The 18251-nt window shown below is 42.3% G+C and overlaps 2 protein-coding genes across 2 annotated transcripts; both read left to right on the top strand.

Moving 5' to 3' along the window:
- The first annotated feature begins 646 nt into the window (after positions 1-646).
- On the top strand, positions 647-10447 carry LOC146178207 (uncharacterized). The gene is made up of 4 exons (XM_084578017.1): positions 647-859; positions 3231-3659; positions 5457-5564; positions 9086-10447. The coding sequence occupies exons 2-4, from the start codon at positions 3527-3529 to the stop codon at positions 9196-9198; spliced, it is 354 nt and encodes a 117-aa protein (XP_084434143.1). The 5' UTR covers positions 647-859; positions 3231-3526; the 3' UTR covers positions 9199-10447.
- Positions 10445-17585, top strand: LOC146178206 (uncharacterized; the record flags this gene model as incomplete). The annotated part of the gene is made up of 3 exons (XM_084579651.1): positions 10445-10534; positions 12100-12136; positions 16825-17585. Coding segments are annotated over 3 exons (666 nt in total), but the record flags the coding sequence as incomplete, so codon positions are not given.
- Positions 17586-18251: the final 666 nt, after the last annotated feature.

Here is an 18251-nt window from a genome sequence, read left to right as displayed (position 1 = left end):
TGATGATCATGATTGGCCAGGGTGCATTGCAGATTTATGTTGAAGCCGTTGAAGCCGTTAAAGGACTGGAGTATTCAGATAAATATGAATGTTTAACTAGAATTTGGAAAAAAATAAAAAGGAAAAGAAGAGATAATGACATCGTACCTAGCATAGGAATCTACCTGTTGAAATTATGTAATCATGAATAAAATAAAATCACACACTGGTTTTAAGGCATATACCAAGCATATACCTTGCCCCGAAGGAGAGGAGAATGGAATGGTTAGTGGAAGGTATAGTGGAAGGCGGCCTAATCTCGAAAGGGGAGTTGGTAAGTAAATTTTGCTCAAAGATGCGAACGTGCGAACCATGGTATAGTGCTCTAGAATATCTAGAGCACTATACCCATGGAGGAAGGAAACAACTTTGCGAACCGAACCGACCGAAACCGAACCTCCTGCGTACGTCACTGCCGCTCATTTCGCACGATTTTTTTTTTTTTTTGCAGTGTTTCAATGAGATTGTGCATTACCGCGTAATTTTTTCGCTTTTTATGAACCATAGTGAATGATCAAGTATTCAAAAAACCTCTAATCGCGACCGAACAACAAAAAAAAAAAGTCAAGAGGTCACGTGACTACTTGATTGTACAGCGCCAGTTAATACGAAAGTGATAGGTTTTGTTGTAAATCCGTTTTACTGTTGTCGCAAAATAACTTCAATTCTTGCAATCGCAGAGAAAACGCATTGCCCTGCTCGATGTGCTCGCGTCTGCACGCAGACTGATGCGATGGAGAAAAATAGTACGGATGGTTGCCGCAATCGATAAACTGCTGTCAAGATCTTCTGGTTACGAAGATGGTCATCGCCTGAGATGGTATGACAATCGACCTCACACAGCGTAAACACGGCGAACGCCCGAATGTCGATCCAGTTTTTTCATCGGGCCGGTCATCTGGCGCCTGAACGATAGCGAGCGGCTGTTTACGATTCCCTGCTTAACATAGCAGTAATAGCAGTGTGCAAAGCCTTTGAAACGTCAAGCTTTTAACGTACGACATGTGCCTTTGGGACGGGCAAGTTCCAACTCCTTCGAACTTCTTTTCCATAAAGGACCACGGAGGGAGTTCAACCCTAAAGGAGTTGTCGCCGTGTCACACGGCTAAGAACCAGCTTCTCCGAGACGCCGTCAGGGTCCCATTAGGCGCTGTTCGTTTTGTGTATACATATAAAATAATCAAGTTAAAAACATGTGAAATAATTTTTAGCTGCTTTCTTTTCAACAGTTTGAATTGACTTTAAAATATAAATGTATCTTTATTCATGTGAAAGGAATGCGCTGTTACTTTTACTAGCATATCGTGTTTGTCTGTTCTGCTGGCCACAATGTGCTTGTGAAATTCTTGCGTGCATGCTTGGATTTTTGCACATTTACTTTTTTTCCATGCTTTGCGTTATGCTGCAGTATTAAAATTCGTTAAAAACGCAAAATTAATGCATAAGTACTTCTTTTAAAACTTGCATAAAGCTCACGGGGAACCAGAGTACTCCCTTTACCTGCTCGAGGGAGATGATTGGAACTCCTTACGCTAGGAACTTCCTTAAACTTCCTTTCCTAAAGGACTGCCGTGTGACATGGTGCGTATCTCCATTGAGATAAAGACTACCTTGGTTGAAGGGAGTTAAAAGGAGTTCAGCCGTGCCCGTGTGACAGCAGTATTATATGCAGTTCCGAAAGCATTTCTGGGTGAGCAGTAGTGAGCAGGAACGTCTGCAGCGGGCGTTGTCTACATAAGACGGCTAAAGAACACGTCCTTTCATTTCTTGTTTTTGAGTAATCACGATTGCGTGCGTAATGACTGGATTTAACTCACTTATGGTATGCGGGTAACAAAAGTAGCGAGCAAGCCGTCGCCGTAATATTTAGCATAGCAGAAAGTACACCGCAGATTGTAGCAGACAATCCCAGTGCGCGGGCTGGCGGGCTTTTCGGCTTTTTCCTCGTCGGCGCAGTCGGATTTCCTTTTCTTTCTTTTTTCTCTTTTTCAATTCTCTCCGCACGAGGCAGCGGAGGAGCCAGTAGCAGGCCCGTGCATTTTCTTTTCCTTCTTCCTACTGTCGGATGTCAGCGGGCGCGGTTTTGCTGCAGCGGAGGTAATGCGGATCCTCACCACTAAATTCATTAAACCATTCAGCTGCGAAAGTCGGCGAACGTCACGACTGCTGTTTTTGACAGTTACAGTTTTCGATTCATGGGTACCTGCTACCGAGTAATTTTGCGATATATGTCTGCGTTAACAATCTGACAGCGGCCGTCGCTTCTGGGGTAAGCCATTGTCATTGCTGTTGCTTTTTTACATGGTGCACTATAAGTGCAGCGGTAGGTGACCGGCTGTAGGGCCTGCATATTCGGGGCCAATTTTTCTCCACGAAATCAATGCGAGAGGTGTCATTCCGCAATGAATTAAGCTAAACAGAGCATCCTGATAGTCAATTGTTTTTGAGCTTGCATATATGAATTACTGTGCAATCTGTCAATTACTTATCCCTGTGGCACGTATGCCACCTTCTAGCGTTTGAATGCAATCTGGAGACGGTGCAAAACTCGTGTGTTGTATCAGAGCATGTATCAATAAGCAGTGGAGCAAAAATGGCTTTGGAAGGAATGAAATTCTCTCCAGTACAGCTTTGCGCTCATGTACATATATTTTTTTCTATTGTCACGTCCTAGCTAAACAACAGGATGATAACACCAACCGCAGGTCAGCAGGGTAGCAGCAGGAACCAGCGCGACAGCGGGGATCCCCAAAACACCGAAAGGATCGTTCGCACCGGCCTCAATTCTTTCTTCACAGAACGCTTGCACTTTCTCTTCTTCAGTGCAAGCGTTCTGTGAAGAAAGAATTGACGCCGGTGCGAACACTGCCTCCTTCCGAAAAGAAGCATCATCTCGATGCTAAACACAAAATGAATTAACTGCCGTGCAGAAGTACTCACGGTCTCAGCAAGTTTGCTAGTAGAAAGAAGGGTTCTCGGTGATCACTGGTAATACGGCTTAAGCCGCACTACGTGCACGATGTCAGGACGCGAGGAACGGCATGACAATGGTTGCGCTACACAGGGCAGCACCTCGTAATTAAGTTCACCGATGCGACGAACAACTGTGTACTGCCCGAAATACCGCTTCATGAGTTTTTCTGAAAGCCCTCGATGGCGAACCGGTGTTCACACCCAGACCTTCTCTCCAGGCAGGAAATGGACATAACGTCTCCGGTACCAACGGGCTACGGATTCTGGACCGTGACGCCGTGAATTCCTGGTGCAGCGTGACACATACTCGGAGCCGTGGAGACGACGAAAAGCCGACATATGAAAGACTGGGAACAGCCGACCGTTGTGTTTTCACTGTGGTGAACCTGACCACATGTACCGCCGCTGCCCATGCCGAGAGCTCGGCCCACGAGGATTCAGCCGGAGCGACCGGCTACCTCGTTACAGTGAACAACCCTGAGATATCCAGGAGTATCTTCCATGCTTCACTCCCATGCGAACCGATGACCGTGAATATCTTCAACGCTCTTCATCGCCAATGCAAACGGATGATAGTGTATCCCGCTCGCACTTTCTCTTCTTCGGCTACACTATCAGGAACTTGCGACTACATGACAACGTCCCAGGTAGCACTGAACATTAGAATAATGTTACAAAATTGCTATCTAAATCGCCTAAAGGTTGCCTAATGTTCTGTCACATATATTGACTTTTGAATGTTATAATAATGTTAAATAATGTTTTATGTTGCATAGCAAACAGTATTTTAATGTTACAAACAAACGTTAGTCTAATATTTAAAATAATATTTGGATCATAACTATAAAACAACACAGCATATATATTTCAAACACTGATTCCCAGTACTTTTGCCCTTTTCCTTCCAGTAACCATGTTATTTCAATAACATTTCTTTGCAATTAGAGCTTTGAAATGATGCCCACCATAGAATGCAAGCATAGCCCTAATATTTTGTAAGACAGTTTGATTACTATTCATTTGCCTCTACGACTCGTTGCACACCTGTTGGCGATGGATATAAAAGCTTGGCTCTATGATATTTGTTCAGAGGTGAGCGTAGGAGTTGTACTGTATTATGGAGTTGCTGTACTGTATTGTGGTCTTCGCAAAGCGTGCAAGCTGTGTACCATCGCGAGCGGTGGGCCTACATGCTCATGCAAGGTTGCTGTAGATTTTCACGTGTGTTACATTTATGTTGCATACATGTTAGATTTATATTATTTAAATGTTTATGGACACATTATACCAACCTGCTGAACATTATAAAGAAAGGACATTTACAACATCAAAAAAATGTTTGACTGAAACAAAAATGTAACATATTGCTCTAATATTTCGGTGCTACCTGGGGTAGGCAGTGGCATTGCCTTAAAAATGTACCTTGGTGTACTGTGTCAGCTTGTTTTACATTTCAGCAGTCTGCTTTTCTGATTCTAATTAAGGATGATTAGCATTAGCAGCATTGCAGAGTAAGGAATGTAGCGGGCTGCCAAAATGAGGCCGCGAAGGTAGCTTGCTTGTACTTCCTTCAGGTCGCTTGGAGCTGCCTTGTTACTGTACTACATGTTAGTAGCGTATAAACTTGGGCTGATCGTATATGTAGTGCTGCTTGGTAGAGCCCTCTGTTAAGTTCAGTGTTTGCATATATTGGCTGTTGCGCCCACACTAGAGTTGCGGCTCTGCGACAACGGTTGCTGCTGCAGGTGACAATTGAACACAGTGGGAGCCCGGCGACCTTGCATTCGTGGAGAGGTGCATGTGGCCCCGATTGGGTTATCAGCAGCATTGTTATCTGCAGCATATATAAAACTTATGCTGTATAAAAAGCCTTTCTTTTAATAGAACACAGGCATTTATTAGCATATACCAAGTTCAGTTTTCCCTCAGTATTCATTTAAGTTGGACGTGGATTGGTCAAGAAAGCTGTGCATATGTTTCAGGAAGAGGAGAAAGGAGCAGGAGAAGAAACCATGATGGCAGTTATGGTTGGTGTTATCATTTCAGTCTTATTTGTATGCTGTGAGCAAGGGCGTTTTGGTGCATTCTAGCGATGTGAGGAGGCGAAAGCTTTCTTACTGAATGGTAAAGACACTGACTGTAGGAAGGTGGTGCTGAGTGGTTTGCAATGACAACAGTTTGTTTAATTCATCAGCAGGCGACACTGCATCATAATTACTATGTGACATGAACTGCCAGCACTGTTAAGTTATGCAAGCGTATTCATGCGCTGCATGCGTGCACAATTTGCATTTTTTTTTGGTGGCTGAGTGGGCTTGTACACATTTTCGATTTCATGCCGAAAGGTTGAGCTTTTTTTTTTTCCCTTCTCTGATCTAATAAGTTGATATTCCCCGGTGCAAAGGGGTAAGGCCACATCAACATCATCAGCATTTTTTTGTCAGGTGATTTGCCTTTGGCTTACTACCATTTGGCTTTCGACCATTCCCGCCAAACGACTTTGGTGCATGTCCAACTACACAGTGAAACTCTGCCGGTGAATGACTGTGGCGGTGAGTGCTTTTGCTGATATTTGTTCATCTGCACAGTGCCAATGGTGAAACTTAATTTTTCGGTGTAGTGAAGCAGCGGCACTCATCTTTATGTGCTAACATATTATGGTAGAACACACTAGTTATTTTGGTGTCGCGAAACAGCGTGCACTCATTTTTCTTTACTAACATATTATGGTTGGGCATATATTATTCCCTAGCAAAATGAAGACGGTTAAAAACTCATTCAGTGCGGTTAGCAACCCACAGAGGTTGCAGAGGATAGCTAGTGCCATCGAGAAGGAACTGGAAGACGTTGCCGAAGCGAGCGATCAGGATGAAGTTACTAATAGTAGTCAGTCAGCTAGCTACATTACAGGAAGGTTTCTAGAACCTAAGATTCAAATGGAATCTGGAGGTTCAAGTGGAAGTTCTCTGCAGAAGAAGGGACCTTTTTTTCCAGTAGCGCACCCCTCTTGCGGCCGCCAGGCGAAGTAGGTTTGACATGATGGGTGGAATTTGTGCAGGAATTCGTTCACAGTATTGCAATGGGATATTTCAAGCAGTAATTGAGTGCAGGGCTGGTCTTGCCTAGCCTGGGCAGAGGCACAAGAGTCATCTGTCAACGCACCGCGACACACTTAACCCCCCACGCCCCCCTTGTTAAATTATGACAATGACGGCAGTAAGCTAGCGAACTCAATTTGGGCAAGCAGTGTGAGGCAGGGGTAATACAGTGCATTCATTCCGAATGTCTAGAAGATGCTAGCACTGTACGCAATCATTGTGCAACAGTTTGTCGCGTCGATGAAGCGAGGGACATCGCTTTCCTGGAAAAGCATGTGCAGCGAACTGTTCCCACTGTTTTAGCGTGGCATCCCTGTGGAAATGGCGGCCTAGGACGCTTCGCGCATGCGCAGCAGCACTACTTGAAAAAGGTCTATTCAGCAGAGAAGGATGTCTTCTATCATATGTTGCCACAGATGACCCTGTCCTTAAAAGGCGAGCTCTGTCGCAGTGGCAAACAGTAAAGTCCTCGTCACCCTACTCCTTTGCATTAACATGGACGGGTCCGAGAAGATGCCACTTTTGGTGATTGGGAAAAGCGCTTTGCCACGATGTTTGAAAGGAAAGAGGCGACTTCAATCGCAATGCCTGTCGAACAGAAAAGCCTGGATGACAAGGGAAATTTTTACAGGATGGCTATGGGACTGGGACGAGAAGTTGAAGAGGCAGAATCAAAAGATATGCCTTAACTGTGCTGCCCACCACACAACTGTGGCGCTGGAAAACACCGAGCTCTGTTCTTGCCCCCGAACTGCATGGCGGTGATATAGCCCCTTGACAAGGGTGTGATCATGTCTTCCAAGGCTGGGTACCATAAGTAGGTAATAGACCGGCGACTTCTCAACATGCAGTTGAACCGTAACATGACGATCGACTTGTACATGGCAATAGAGATGCTTCACGTGGCATAGATGAATGTGTCTCCCAGCATCATCGCCAACTGTTTTCGACGTGCGTCATTTGCCGCCAAAGAAAACGATGACACTGACAACTCGACGGACCGTGTAGCCACCGCACCCAAAGATGCCACCGATTCGGACGAAGCTGTAACGTCATGGAGGGCACTGCACGACGCTGGTGTTGGCGCGAAGGGGAAACCTTCTGCGAGTACGTAAATGTGGAAGCCCGTTGTGACAGCGGAGGAGCTGACAGACGCCGACTTCGTGCTTGCTGCTCGGGCGCATCAACAAATTGACGATGCATGTGTCGGTGGGGACAACGACACTCCGTCCGGTGCATACGGCACACCAACATCATCCCAGGCACTGGACGCGGTAGACCTGCTGCGCCTGTACTTCGGCACCTATGAAGACTGCGGAGATGGGCTAGATATAGCATCTGCCGTTGAGAAGGCCATCCTTCGTCTGCGGAAGACTCAGCAGTGTAGCATCACTGATTTTTTTATGCCATCGACATGAATGTCAGTAAAATCCGTTCCAATGTGTTTGATTTCAGTTTCTTGCTGCATGGGATCGGGTACTTACCACAGACGCAGGTGCATCTAGAGCTGATAGCTCGGCGGTGGCTTACCTGTAGTAAGTACCCCCTTGTATATAGCAGTTAAACTTACAATATTTTTGTCAATCGCAATAACAAACGAATGCTTATAATGAAAAAAAGTATGGCACTTTTTCAACTTCGTTATAGTGAGATTTAAGTGTAACAGGTATGTTATGTCACATACCACCATACAAAAGTCAAGATCTCGGTGGTGACGAGACCTGGGAATTGGCACATGCCCGGCACGGCACCGCGGGACTGGGGTCCGTTATCAGTTGACACGCACTCTCAACCGATGCCACACTGTCAGAAGACTGCTGTTATCCGACGCTGCCAACCACCCGGCTCACCCCACCACTGCGACACAACGGTTGTGTCACACCAGCCAAAGCCACCATGCTGCATTGCTCAAGCACCATCGATGACTGCAGATGACTCATCGCGGACGCCCCTCTTCTCAGCTGGACACCTACCTGCGTGCCAACATTCCTGTGACACCTTTTCTTGTCAGTTTCGTTACCGTCTGCATATCCAATACATCTGTGCTCTGCGTGTGTTCACGCTTTCTTTTTTCAGTGTCCATGGCTCGGTGGACCTGGGGCCCCTTAACATCAAAGTATCGAGGCGAAGCTTTTATGCTGAAAATGTGTGCACATGCTATATGTCTGGCCAGCTCATTAAAACGTCGACCCTCACTGTGTTGCATGGGAGAGAATGTGATTTGGCTTTGTGCGCACTTGCCCTAACTTGCCTCCCGCTGAAGGTGGTTTCAGATTCTTTGATGCCTGTACCATGTTAGTAAGAAATGCTGGAGTAACAAGTGTAAAGACATCTTGCTTGAAGCACTTTTGCATTAGAATTTTCAGTCATGTAAATTTAGTAAGTTGTAATGTTCTAATTCTGTTTGCTCATAAGGATTCAACTATGAACATGATTTAGCATGCTGCTTTAGCAGTCTGACAGGATAAACTTTCAGCTTCTGCTGCAGTCGGCATTTGCATGCAGAGCATTGAGAGTATTGCATCCAGTTTAGTTATTGATATATGCACTTCCTTGCATCTTGGCATGTATAGTGTTGAATGCCATGGTAAAACTGTATTGGAGGTCACTGCAGTAAGGATTGCTTTGCTTTGAAATGCGCAGTGCTGTGTATACTACCACTTATGAGGTTTGTTCTGGCTCGTGGAACGTAATGGTTGTGATGGAACTTACATTTTCCTTAACCACAAGTTTGCTCCTAAAATCGCATCAGCATCCCCCAGATCAAGCATGCGACCAGGCTCCTGTGTATAAAAGTCATCCCTCCGTGCTGCCGTGGTTTTCGTAGTTATAATGAATGAATGCATGCATGGTAGTCACTGCTGCTGGCATTAGGCATCCTGGTGCACCTCAATCACAGTAAATATTTTTCGCCTTCCCAGTGCATAAAAGTGCTTTTGGAGCACCAGTGTCTTTTCCCTTGCATCACTTTGCAGGCAAAACAAGTGTAGAGGCAGAAGAAGGAGTATTACCTAATTACCAGAGGAAGAACCATCGTGAACATCTGCTGCCAAACTATGCAGATGTCTTCAATCTCATATCCTTTTGAATTATGTATCCACTGCTATGCATAATAGTACCAACATGGCACATGGCCATGGCAGGCAAACATCTGCTCCTGTGCCAAGAATGCTGCTGGGTTTTTACAGTGAGATTTTGACATGACAGGACATCTTTGCATTCACTGGGGCAGCATTTCATAGCAGTGTGACTAAGGCAGTAGCATTTACACAGTGTAACAACCTGACTTAAGTAGGTTGGGTAGCAGTTGTTGTATTTCTAGGTTGCAATACCACTGTCTCTCACCTTTATGGAGCATTAAAAAATCATAAGAGCCGTTTTTTTAGTTTAGTGCTTCTAGCGGTACATATTGGGACTTTATTCTGAGGGCCATTATATATGGGCCCAGCTGCGCTCTTTTAAAGACGGGAAAATATCATATGCATATATTTGACCTATGCCTTGTGTGTCGGCTCTATTTGCACTGACACTTTATATAAAAGAAGGAAAAGTCAAATTAGAGCACTCTCTTTGAGAAACAAATGCTTGAAATAGCACATTATGTTCCTTTTGCACATTCGTTTTCAGGGACTGTTATTTAACAATCAGTTGAGCAGAACAGCAGTTAGGGGTGCTACATGAGAAGCGGTAGCTGCAGTTGAGATCTCAACAGCAGTTCAGTTCAGCTGAAGTTGGGGTTCACGTTTGAATCGGTCAACTGACAAGATTGCGTGCTGCATTGTCTTAGTTCGTAGTATTCCACCCTACCGTGTGTTCTCAAATCACAGGAAAGGTTCTGTCGTGGCTTGTGTAAGTCTTAACCTGGAACATTTACTAATAAATAATAATAAACAATTTACTAATAAATAAATAATAGTAATGTGAGTGCAAGCACTCATGTCATGAAAGCATCACAAAAACTAAGCAGTGAAGCCACACATGTGCTTCAACTGGACCTTATTTGGCTTTGTGTGTTGTTAAATTAGGGTGTGCTCGGAGCAGTAAACTTGTATACGTGTATTGCAGTTGTATGATATAATCTGTATCATTCTTAAATGTATGTAAATAGTGTTTGAAAATTAGTAATGAACAAGGGAACATTTTTTCATGCATTGCTTGCATGTGGCAGGATCATGTTATCCAGAGGTTAAACTAAGTTTCACCAGACGTGCTATGTAACTGCATCTGACTCCCTTTGAGTCTGGTGTCAGTTGAGAGACAACTTTTGTTCAACTGAATGCCAGTTTCAACTTACTGTGTAACATGGTTCTTACCTATACTTGTGAATTTTGTCTTGTCAGCACATCCACAAGCAGTGTCCAAAAAGCAATGTTCATGATGAAACAACAGAGCAGAAAACATGGACAAAGGAAAGTTTGAGACAGGTCATGTGCTCTTCTATCTTCCATCTTTCCCTGTTTGCATTTCGTTGATTCGTTATGAATATATACCAACTTGCCCAGCTTTCTTCACTAATCAAAGAGTAACACCGTTCACTTTTCTTTTCTTTTTTCTCGAACTCTGCTTATTCAAAATTTATGAAATTCAAGAGAAATGTGGCTGTAGATTTGCTAGAAGTACATTGCTTTTCAACGTAATTTTCTTCAACTTGTTTGGCATTGTGCAAATGATGAACAAGACATGCATGCCTTCATCATATCAGTTTCTTGCCGAGGTTGATGGGAAGGCAGGACCTGAAGGGTGCTAACGCAACCCATATAGTGACGTGTACCCAGTGAAGGTGGTGAAGGATTTGGCCGTTGTCAATAGCTTTCTCTGGCAATACAGTAGCTCAACGTTCGATGCCACCTCATGGCTCATATTGCCGCATTTTCAGTTGCTGTTTTGAATCAAAAGCATACCAGTGCAGCCTGAAGAATAATGCACGCACCCAAAGATATTGTTACGTGCTTTGTACGGGGGGGGGGAGTTATTTACTGGGATCGGTCCAAACAGGACTGCGGCGAAGCGTACAAACGTTTCTCTGCCCTTGCTCTTCTTTTTCTTCACCGATCTACCCGACTGTTCTTCTTCATCTTCCGTCGACATTCTGCAAAGGCGCGTGACAATATGTTAAATCACTTGCGTGCTGTAAAGTTTTAGTTAGGAATAGTTAGGAAATAAAAAAATCCAACTACTATGTGAATTTGACCTGCTTCCTTTTGCATTGAAAATTCTGTGCTAACCCATAGCACCACAGAAATGACTTGAATGAGTGCTCTTTTTTTTTTTTATTGCTTTCTTAGTTGTTTTATGTTTTCATAATATTTTGGGTTGTCTGATATGTGTCATTGAGACAAGCTATGGGATTGTGTCATTGAGGGAATGGAATGTGTCTGTAAGGCTCCTCCATTTTCCTGACAGTCGTGACTTGACGACTTCGGATTTCTTTCTCTGCGGTTTGTGGATCCAAATTTCAAAACAGAAAAAAAAAAATTTTATCCATGTTATGAAGACTTGGTTGCACATAAGAAAAAATGCTGTAAGAAAAAGGCATGCATGAAATTCACCCATAGCCCAAAGCCAAGCCATACAAGCTGACAGACTGCATTGAAAAGCAATATAGGACCATTAAGATATGCAGCTGTATTCCTTGCGAGTTTCAAATTTTGAATAGTGTTTGGGAGAAAAAAGTGAGGGGCATTAAATTTACGGCATCCCTCATGCTTTGTAGAAATTTCTAGCAGAAACTAATTGGTCATGCTCAAGTTTTGCACCAGTAAGCGGCAGTTCCAGTAAACCGACTAAACCAATATAGCTTTTCATCCTAATAACCAGTACTGCTATGCAATGTACTCTTGTTACACAAGGTTATCAAAGTGCATTAACTATCTTAGTTGAAATCCCATATTCCAGGTTACAGCTGAGTACAAATAACATGTGAATATTGTTCATGTAGCACTAGGATTATTTGTGTACTCACCATCATTTGCTTGGTTTCATTTCACAGGTTACTTGGACAAGCCAAGGAGGACAATACGATAAAAGTAAACCTTTTAAAACAGCTAGTGTCAGCTTTCACATATTGAGTACAGTGATGCACATGGCTTGCAAAATATTTCCCACCAGTGATATCAGTGTCTCATGTCTACACACCTGGCAAGGTGCATCTGACCTTGCCTTGTACTGAGCTCTTCTCAAATCCACGAGTGGCTGCTGTTTTAAGAATGAACGGCCAATCACATGAGACAGTGGAAGGAACTGCACACGATGAAGACATCTGTTGGTGAATGGAGGTCATGTCATTGCCCTGAATACTTTATTATTTGTTGTTAGGCCGTCATTGTATATTTGCACACATTTCAGTTATGTGAAATAAGAGCCCCTCTATAAAGCATATTTTATTTTCCTTCAGGATACTTCAGAAGATAGGAAAAAATATACAGTATTTTACAGGAAATAGATTCCTTTCCATCACATTCCTTGGAGAGAAGGCCCTGTCACGATGGCTCAGTGGTTGGGGCACTTTACTGATCCCAAGGATGCGAGCTCAATCCCGACTGCAGCAGCCATGTTTCAATGGAGGCAAATTCTATGGTGTCCATATAATGTGTGGTTTAAGTGCCCATTAAAGAACCCCAGGTGCCCAAATTTTCTGATGCTCTTCATTACAGTGTCTCTCACAGCTGATGTTTCTTTGGGATGTTAAACCCTTTAAACCAGACCACTTTAGTAGATAATATAAAGCAGGTTCTCACAACATGGCTGATTCCCATAAGAAAGTTCTGTTAAGAAACTAGTAGACCACTCCATTACACATGCACAATGATCTAGTTTTGGGGACTTCTTTCTGGGGTCATTTTGCTGCACTTTGTTTTCAGAGCCAGTAAAGGGAATGAGGAGTGCAGGCTGCCTGAGGAAGGTTTTGAAGTAACTGCTGTCATGTGCAGATGCAAGGTTTAATATTCATCATCAATCTGAGTGGGCAGTAGGTTTCATAAGTCAGAATCCATGCAGTTATTTTCATAGACTAGCCAGATCACTAGTAGCCAGTTGAGCATCGTCAAATATGTGGCTTGAGGTATTCAAGAAAAATATTGCATCCTGAGTTCGCTGTCATGTTTAGAGTGCAATTTTAGTAGTGCTTTCTTTCCTGCTCATGTTCTGTATATATTCTGTCCAAAGAACGTTTGATCAGAGTGCAGTATTCTTATGTGCATTTTTTTTCTTTGTGCAATAGGCACATGAACACCTTCTGCAGTGGTGTCTTTCTTGTACTAAATTCCATTGTTTTGCTTGACATTGCAGGCAATTGTTATAGGCCATTTTGAGGGAGGCAGTGAGGAAGGAACCTTCAATACTTCTAAGCTGACTTTCACTGATTCAATGGCTTTCACAACCTGGACACCATCATGTGCTCAACACAAATTCTTGGATAGAAACAACTTCACTGCATGGCATTGCCTTGGAAAACTATATATACTAATAAGATATTTTTTGTCATTGAGGTAGATTCAGAACCAGCTTACTTCCTTAAAATTCCTAAGCTGGTCACAGTAGCAGCGTAGTTGTGGGGTCTGTTATTTCTGGAGCCTCTGGAGCACCAGGTTAAAACATGAATTGCTATTAAGTGAAATCTCGGTGATTTAAAACTTACTATGATAAACGGCAGTATGATGCATCCTGACTAAACAGCTTACAAGTTAAAGCTGGGAAAGATTTCAGCCATGCTGAGGCCCATTTTCCTGACAAGTTTTGAAAATTGGCTTATAATTTGTCAAAACTTATGTAATTCCATCTGGTGCATGTGGCTGCCATTTGACAGTACGGAGAAATATTGCATGAGCATATTTACCCAGGTCTGTAAATTGAACCTGAGCAAAAAATGACAGGTCTAAGAAAACATCACAAAGTGTAGTCTGAAAAATGCAAGAAAATTAAAAATCAAGTTTAGCATTTTTGGACAACTCATCTTGAAATAAATATGTCTCGCTAACAATGCCAAATATCATTGACTATTTTAGGTAGATTCTTCCATTATCTTTGCATAGAAAGGGTGTTTACGAAACAAGTCTTGAAGTGCCGAGTCCGCAACAGAACCCCTTGAAATTAGTGACGTTGCGCGTTTTCCTAAAGGTGATACAAGCAACATTTGTTGCGATCAGTTCCAAATACTATGTTGCATATAAAAATGTTTTGTCACTGGTAATGAGGCAAAGAAAGAAAAATCTGGAAGCCAAGGTAAAATCCCAAATTCCTTTGCATTTGTGGCATACCAGCATTCCATATAATTAAAAGTTTACCAAAAACCCTCTGGAAAAATACCATTTCCACTGGAAATTGCAAAAAAAATTTCCCGACCCAAATTTTATTTGCAATTTACAAAACTTCGAATACCTTTCATTTGGCCATCTTCATGACATCAATCCAGATGCCATCAAGTCCATAACCTTTTCCGCTATTCTACAAGCACCAATTTAAGCACTATTCATTTTTTCTTCGTACTATATATAAATGAAAGGAATGACCTACCTCTGGCAGTTTTATTTTCCTGACAAAATCTTGAGTATTCTTTAGTCATATTACAAATTCAAAACATTTATTATAGCATTTTTCTCATTTTTCTGCACAAGTGCAGTTAACTCTTCCTGCTCTGTGTACCGTTTTTTTTTTTTTTTTTTTTTTTTTTTTTTTTTTTTTTTCATGTGGATCTTTTCTACTAATGTACAGTTTTTGGGACGTTACACACAATTAAGCAAGAGCTAGCCAGTCTCTGTTTTAAGCAATATGTTTCTTTTGCTGAATGTTTTTTTCTGTTACTTTCGTGCGTCATTTTTTCATTTTTCCTTAAACTAAGGATATGGTTGAAGTCTGTTTCCAAAAGCACTGATAATATGTTGTATCTGTATGTGTGTTAATTCCCACCTTCTTTGTCTTCAAAGCTGCAGTATGTTTTAAATAATAAAGAAAGGGAATTGAGTTATCTAAGTAGAAGCCTACCTTCTGAACAACTGGTATATGATGCACCTTGTTGAAGGTGGGTGAAGATAAACCTTGTCATGTTTCTTAACGCATGAGTAGTGATTTCACCAAAACTTTCCAGGTGCAATTTCATCTTGCATGCAGAAGTAGGGGTATGCTAGACCATATTTATCATGCAGTGTAATTGTGTGAGTGAAATGCTTTATTTGTGATATTTCACATTTGCCTTTGAAAGCTTGACTCCAGGAAAAAGCATGCAATTAGATCAGCAATAGCAGGTATCCTGTGCTTTTAGTGCAATAATCTGCAGCTTGTATCTTGTGTCTACTGTCCTCAATCCTTGCTTTTATTCATGGTTTTTCTTTGATATGTTGATTGAAACTTGCTATTCTGCCCATTTTTATTGCTGCTTTTTCTTCTCCACTTGGTGCTTTATGTATGGAGCTGCTGTGTGAGATTGTGTGCATTTGCTTTTCTGGCAGTTCTTGCCAGTGTTTTGGGATGAATTCAGATTCACAGTGCTTTAACTACTGGCAATTGAAGACCATATTTGTCTGCATTTTTTTTTAGTGTTGTGGCATAATTAGGAGTAGGGCGAAAGGTAATGTGTGGGCCTGTGATATATTCGATTTGATCAGACACTTGTGGCTGTTGGCATGCTTTGTCACAAGAGTGTTGAGACATTCCAGAAATTTTAGCAATGATAGGACATTTAGCAACAGTCTCCAGTTTTGAAAGCTCAATACGTACTTAGCACTTTGGGGTGCATCCTTCCACAACACTTTCAAAAAGAGTGTGACATCACAGCATGGTGCACCGTTAGTTTACAAAACAGACGCAAGTGTGCACCTGTTGCCACAAGCTTGTGTGGAAAAGCACAAAGTTCCCCTGATTTCAATTTTACAATCCCTCTTAAAAAAAAGAGAGTCATTTTTTTTTCATTGTGGATGAATGCTGTGAAGTGCAATAGAGTTCTTGATCTTCTAAGGGATTTTTGTAAGAAATGTTGTAATGGTAATATGCATGCTGTAATTTCTCATTTCTACGAGTGTCATGCATCTAAAAGAAAACTAATAGATTTCTTGTGAAACTCAAGTCAACCTTCCTGCATAGTAAGAACCCCTTTACCAGGGTGGTGTAGCTTGTCATAGGGAATGTGTGTGCAGTGCTGAATACTTCATTGTTATGCCATATGCGGCACGTGATGCTGATGAGAAGCATACATTTGCAATTGCAGTGTGGTGAAGGTGAATGGTAGCTGGGAAGCATTGGCTTGGCAGAGCCATGCTTAATCCCCTAATTGCATAAGCAAAGGAGGCAAAGGAATCTAGAAAATGGGTGTGGCATTTTCATGACACCTCTAGTGCTATACGAAATTTCTGCCCCAAAACAGAATTGATTGCTATGGTAAAGGAGTTTTTGGTGCGCAGAGAAGCTGCCCCCAGCATTTTTGTGAACATGGCAATATTTGCTCGTATCCTCTAATGTAGTGTGGATGGCTTCAAGGGTACTGAGTGTATTAACTTAGACAACTGTGCCAAGCTAGCTTACAAGGGCAGTCCGAAAATGATAATTTTTCATGTATGCAACAAGTTTGCTTCTATTTTATGCATATATAGTTAAAACAGTTATAATTTATTTTGTCTCTCTACGTCAGATTGTCTTCCATGTTCATTTTAGTTCATGTCTAGCACCAATGAAAGTGCAGTGTTGGGTCACTCGTTTGATTGAAAGTGCTGTTCCCTAAATGCAGGCTTGGTGATCACAGACTGCAAGTCTGGTGCATCTAGACAAGATTCACCGCATCAACAGCACCTAGTTGGCCACCGAACACAGAGTACTACTACCAGCTTGCACCAGATTAAACCTACAGGCAAGAAGATACATCAATGCAGCTACTGCAGCAGAAGCTTTACAAAGAAAAGCAACCTTGTTAGGCATCTCGATACTCACACAGGCAACCGCAGATATAGTTGTGGCCACTGTGGCAACAGTTTTTCCCTAAAACAGACACTGGTGGTACACCTTCGCACTCACACGGGCGACCGTCCGTACCATTGCAACTACTGTGACAGCTCCTTTGCACACAGCAGTGTTCTGACTAGACACATTCTTACCCATACTGGCAACCGGCCTCACCAGTGCCAGCTCTGCCCCTTGGCGTTTGCACAAGAGACCGACCTTGAAAGGCACATGCAATCTCACAAGGATGAAAAGGAGTGTGACTTGTGTTTCAAGACTTTTGTCGACGATAGAAGGTTGAAATATCACAAGGAGAAAAAACATAATTGAGATTGCATTTTTCTGTAAACGCATTTGAAGCAAACCGGTAGCAATATGCCAATTAAGTGATCTAAGATGAATGTTCCCAGTAAAATTCATCGGGAGTATGCTATAAGTTACTGAAGTAAAACTTGTTGCTGGGCTAGTTGGTTCATGATCGTACGGGGAAAGTAAGCGCAAAAAAAGACAAACACAAGAGAGGAGACAGGACAATGCGCTACTGGCAACTGAGTTTTTTACTGAAATCCACACACAATATGTAGGGACATCGTCACACCACCTATCGGCTCCCTACACGTCAGAAGGCAATATTATCTAAGAATAAATTCCATGTTTAACCTAGGTTGATCTAAACCCGATAAAAACACCTTGCTCTTTAAAAACAAATTGACACGTGGTACGTAAAGGGCCAAAGTAACAAAAAATTTAAAAATAAACAATAAATTCCATGTTTAACATAGGGCGGACTAAAACCGATAAAAACACCGATGACTTTAAAAACAAAATGACACGTGGTGTAAAGGACCAAAGTAACATGATGGAATGAATAAAAAGTGAGCGGAACTTAAAGGCATAAAAACCAACCCCGAGAAATCATGTAACATCCTAAACCTTCTTCAATGTTGTAAGCACTATAAGCACCTTGTGCCACCAAAAGCAGGCAAACAAAACTTCTATGAAGATGGGACCCAGTGATATGTTGAAAAGTGAAGACGACATAAAAAGCACGCGAAAACAAACAGTTTGTTTTCGCGTGCTTTTTATGTCGTCTTCACTTTTCAGCATATCACTGGGTCCCATCTTCATAGAAGTTTTGTTTGCCTGCTTTTGGTGGCACAAGGTGCTTATAGTGCTTAAAACATTGTTTTCGCGCGCTTTTTATGTCGTCATCACTTT

This window comes from Amblyomma maculatum, chromosome 9 (genome assembly GCF_055883805.1).
Source record: "Amblyomma maculatum isolate TAMU_Amacu chromosome 9, ASM5588380v1, whole genome shotgun sequence".
In the NCBI taxonomy this organism is placed as follows: domain Eukaryota; kingdom Metazoa; phylum Arthropoda; class Arachnida; order Ixodida; family Ixodidae; genus Amblyomma; species Amblyomma maculatum.
This window is presented reverse-complemented; position numbering and strand designations above follow the sequence as displayed.

Coding starts and splice junctions, on each gene's coding strand:
- LOC146178207 (XM_084578017.1), top strand. CDS start 3,527: ATGCGAACCGATGACCGTGAATATCTTCAACGCTCTTCATCGCCAATG. Junction 3,660..5,456: donor ACTACATGACAACGTCCCAG/GTAGCACTGAAC, acceptor TTTTTTTGTCAG/GTGATTTGCCTTTGGCTTAC. Junction 5,565..9,085: donor GCCGGTGAATGACTGTGGCG/GTGAGTGCTTTT, acceptor ATCACTTTGCAG/GCAAAACAAGTGTAGAGGCA.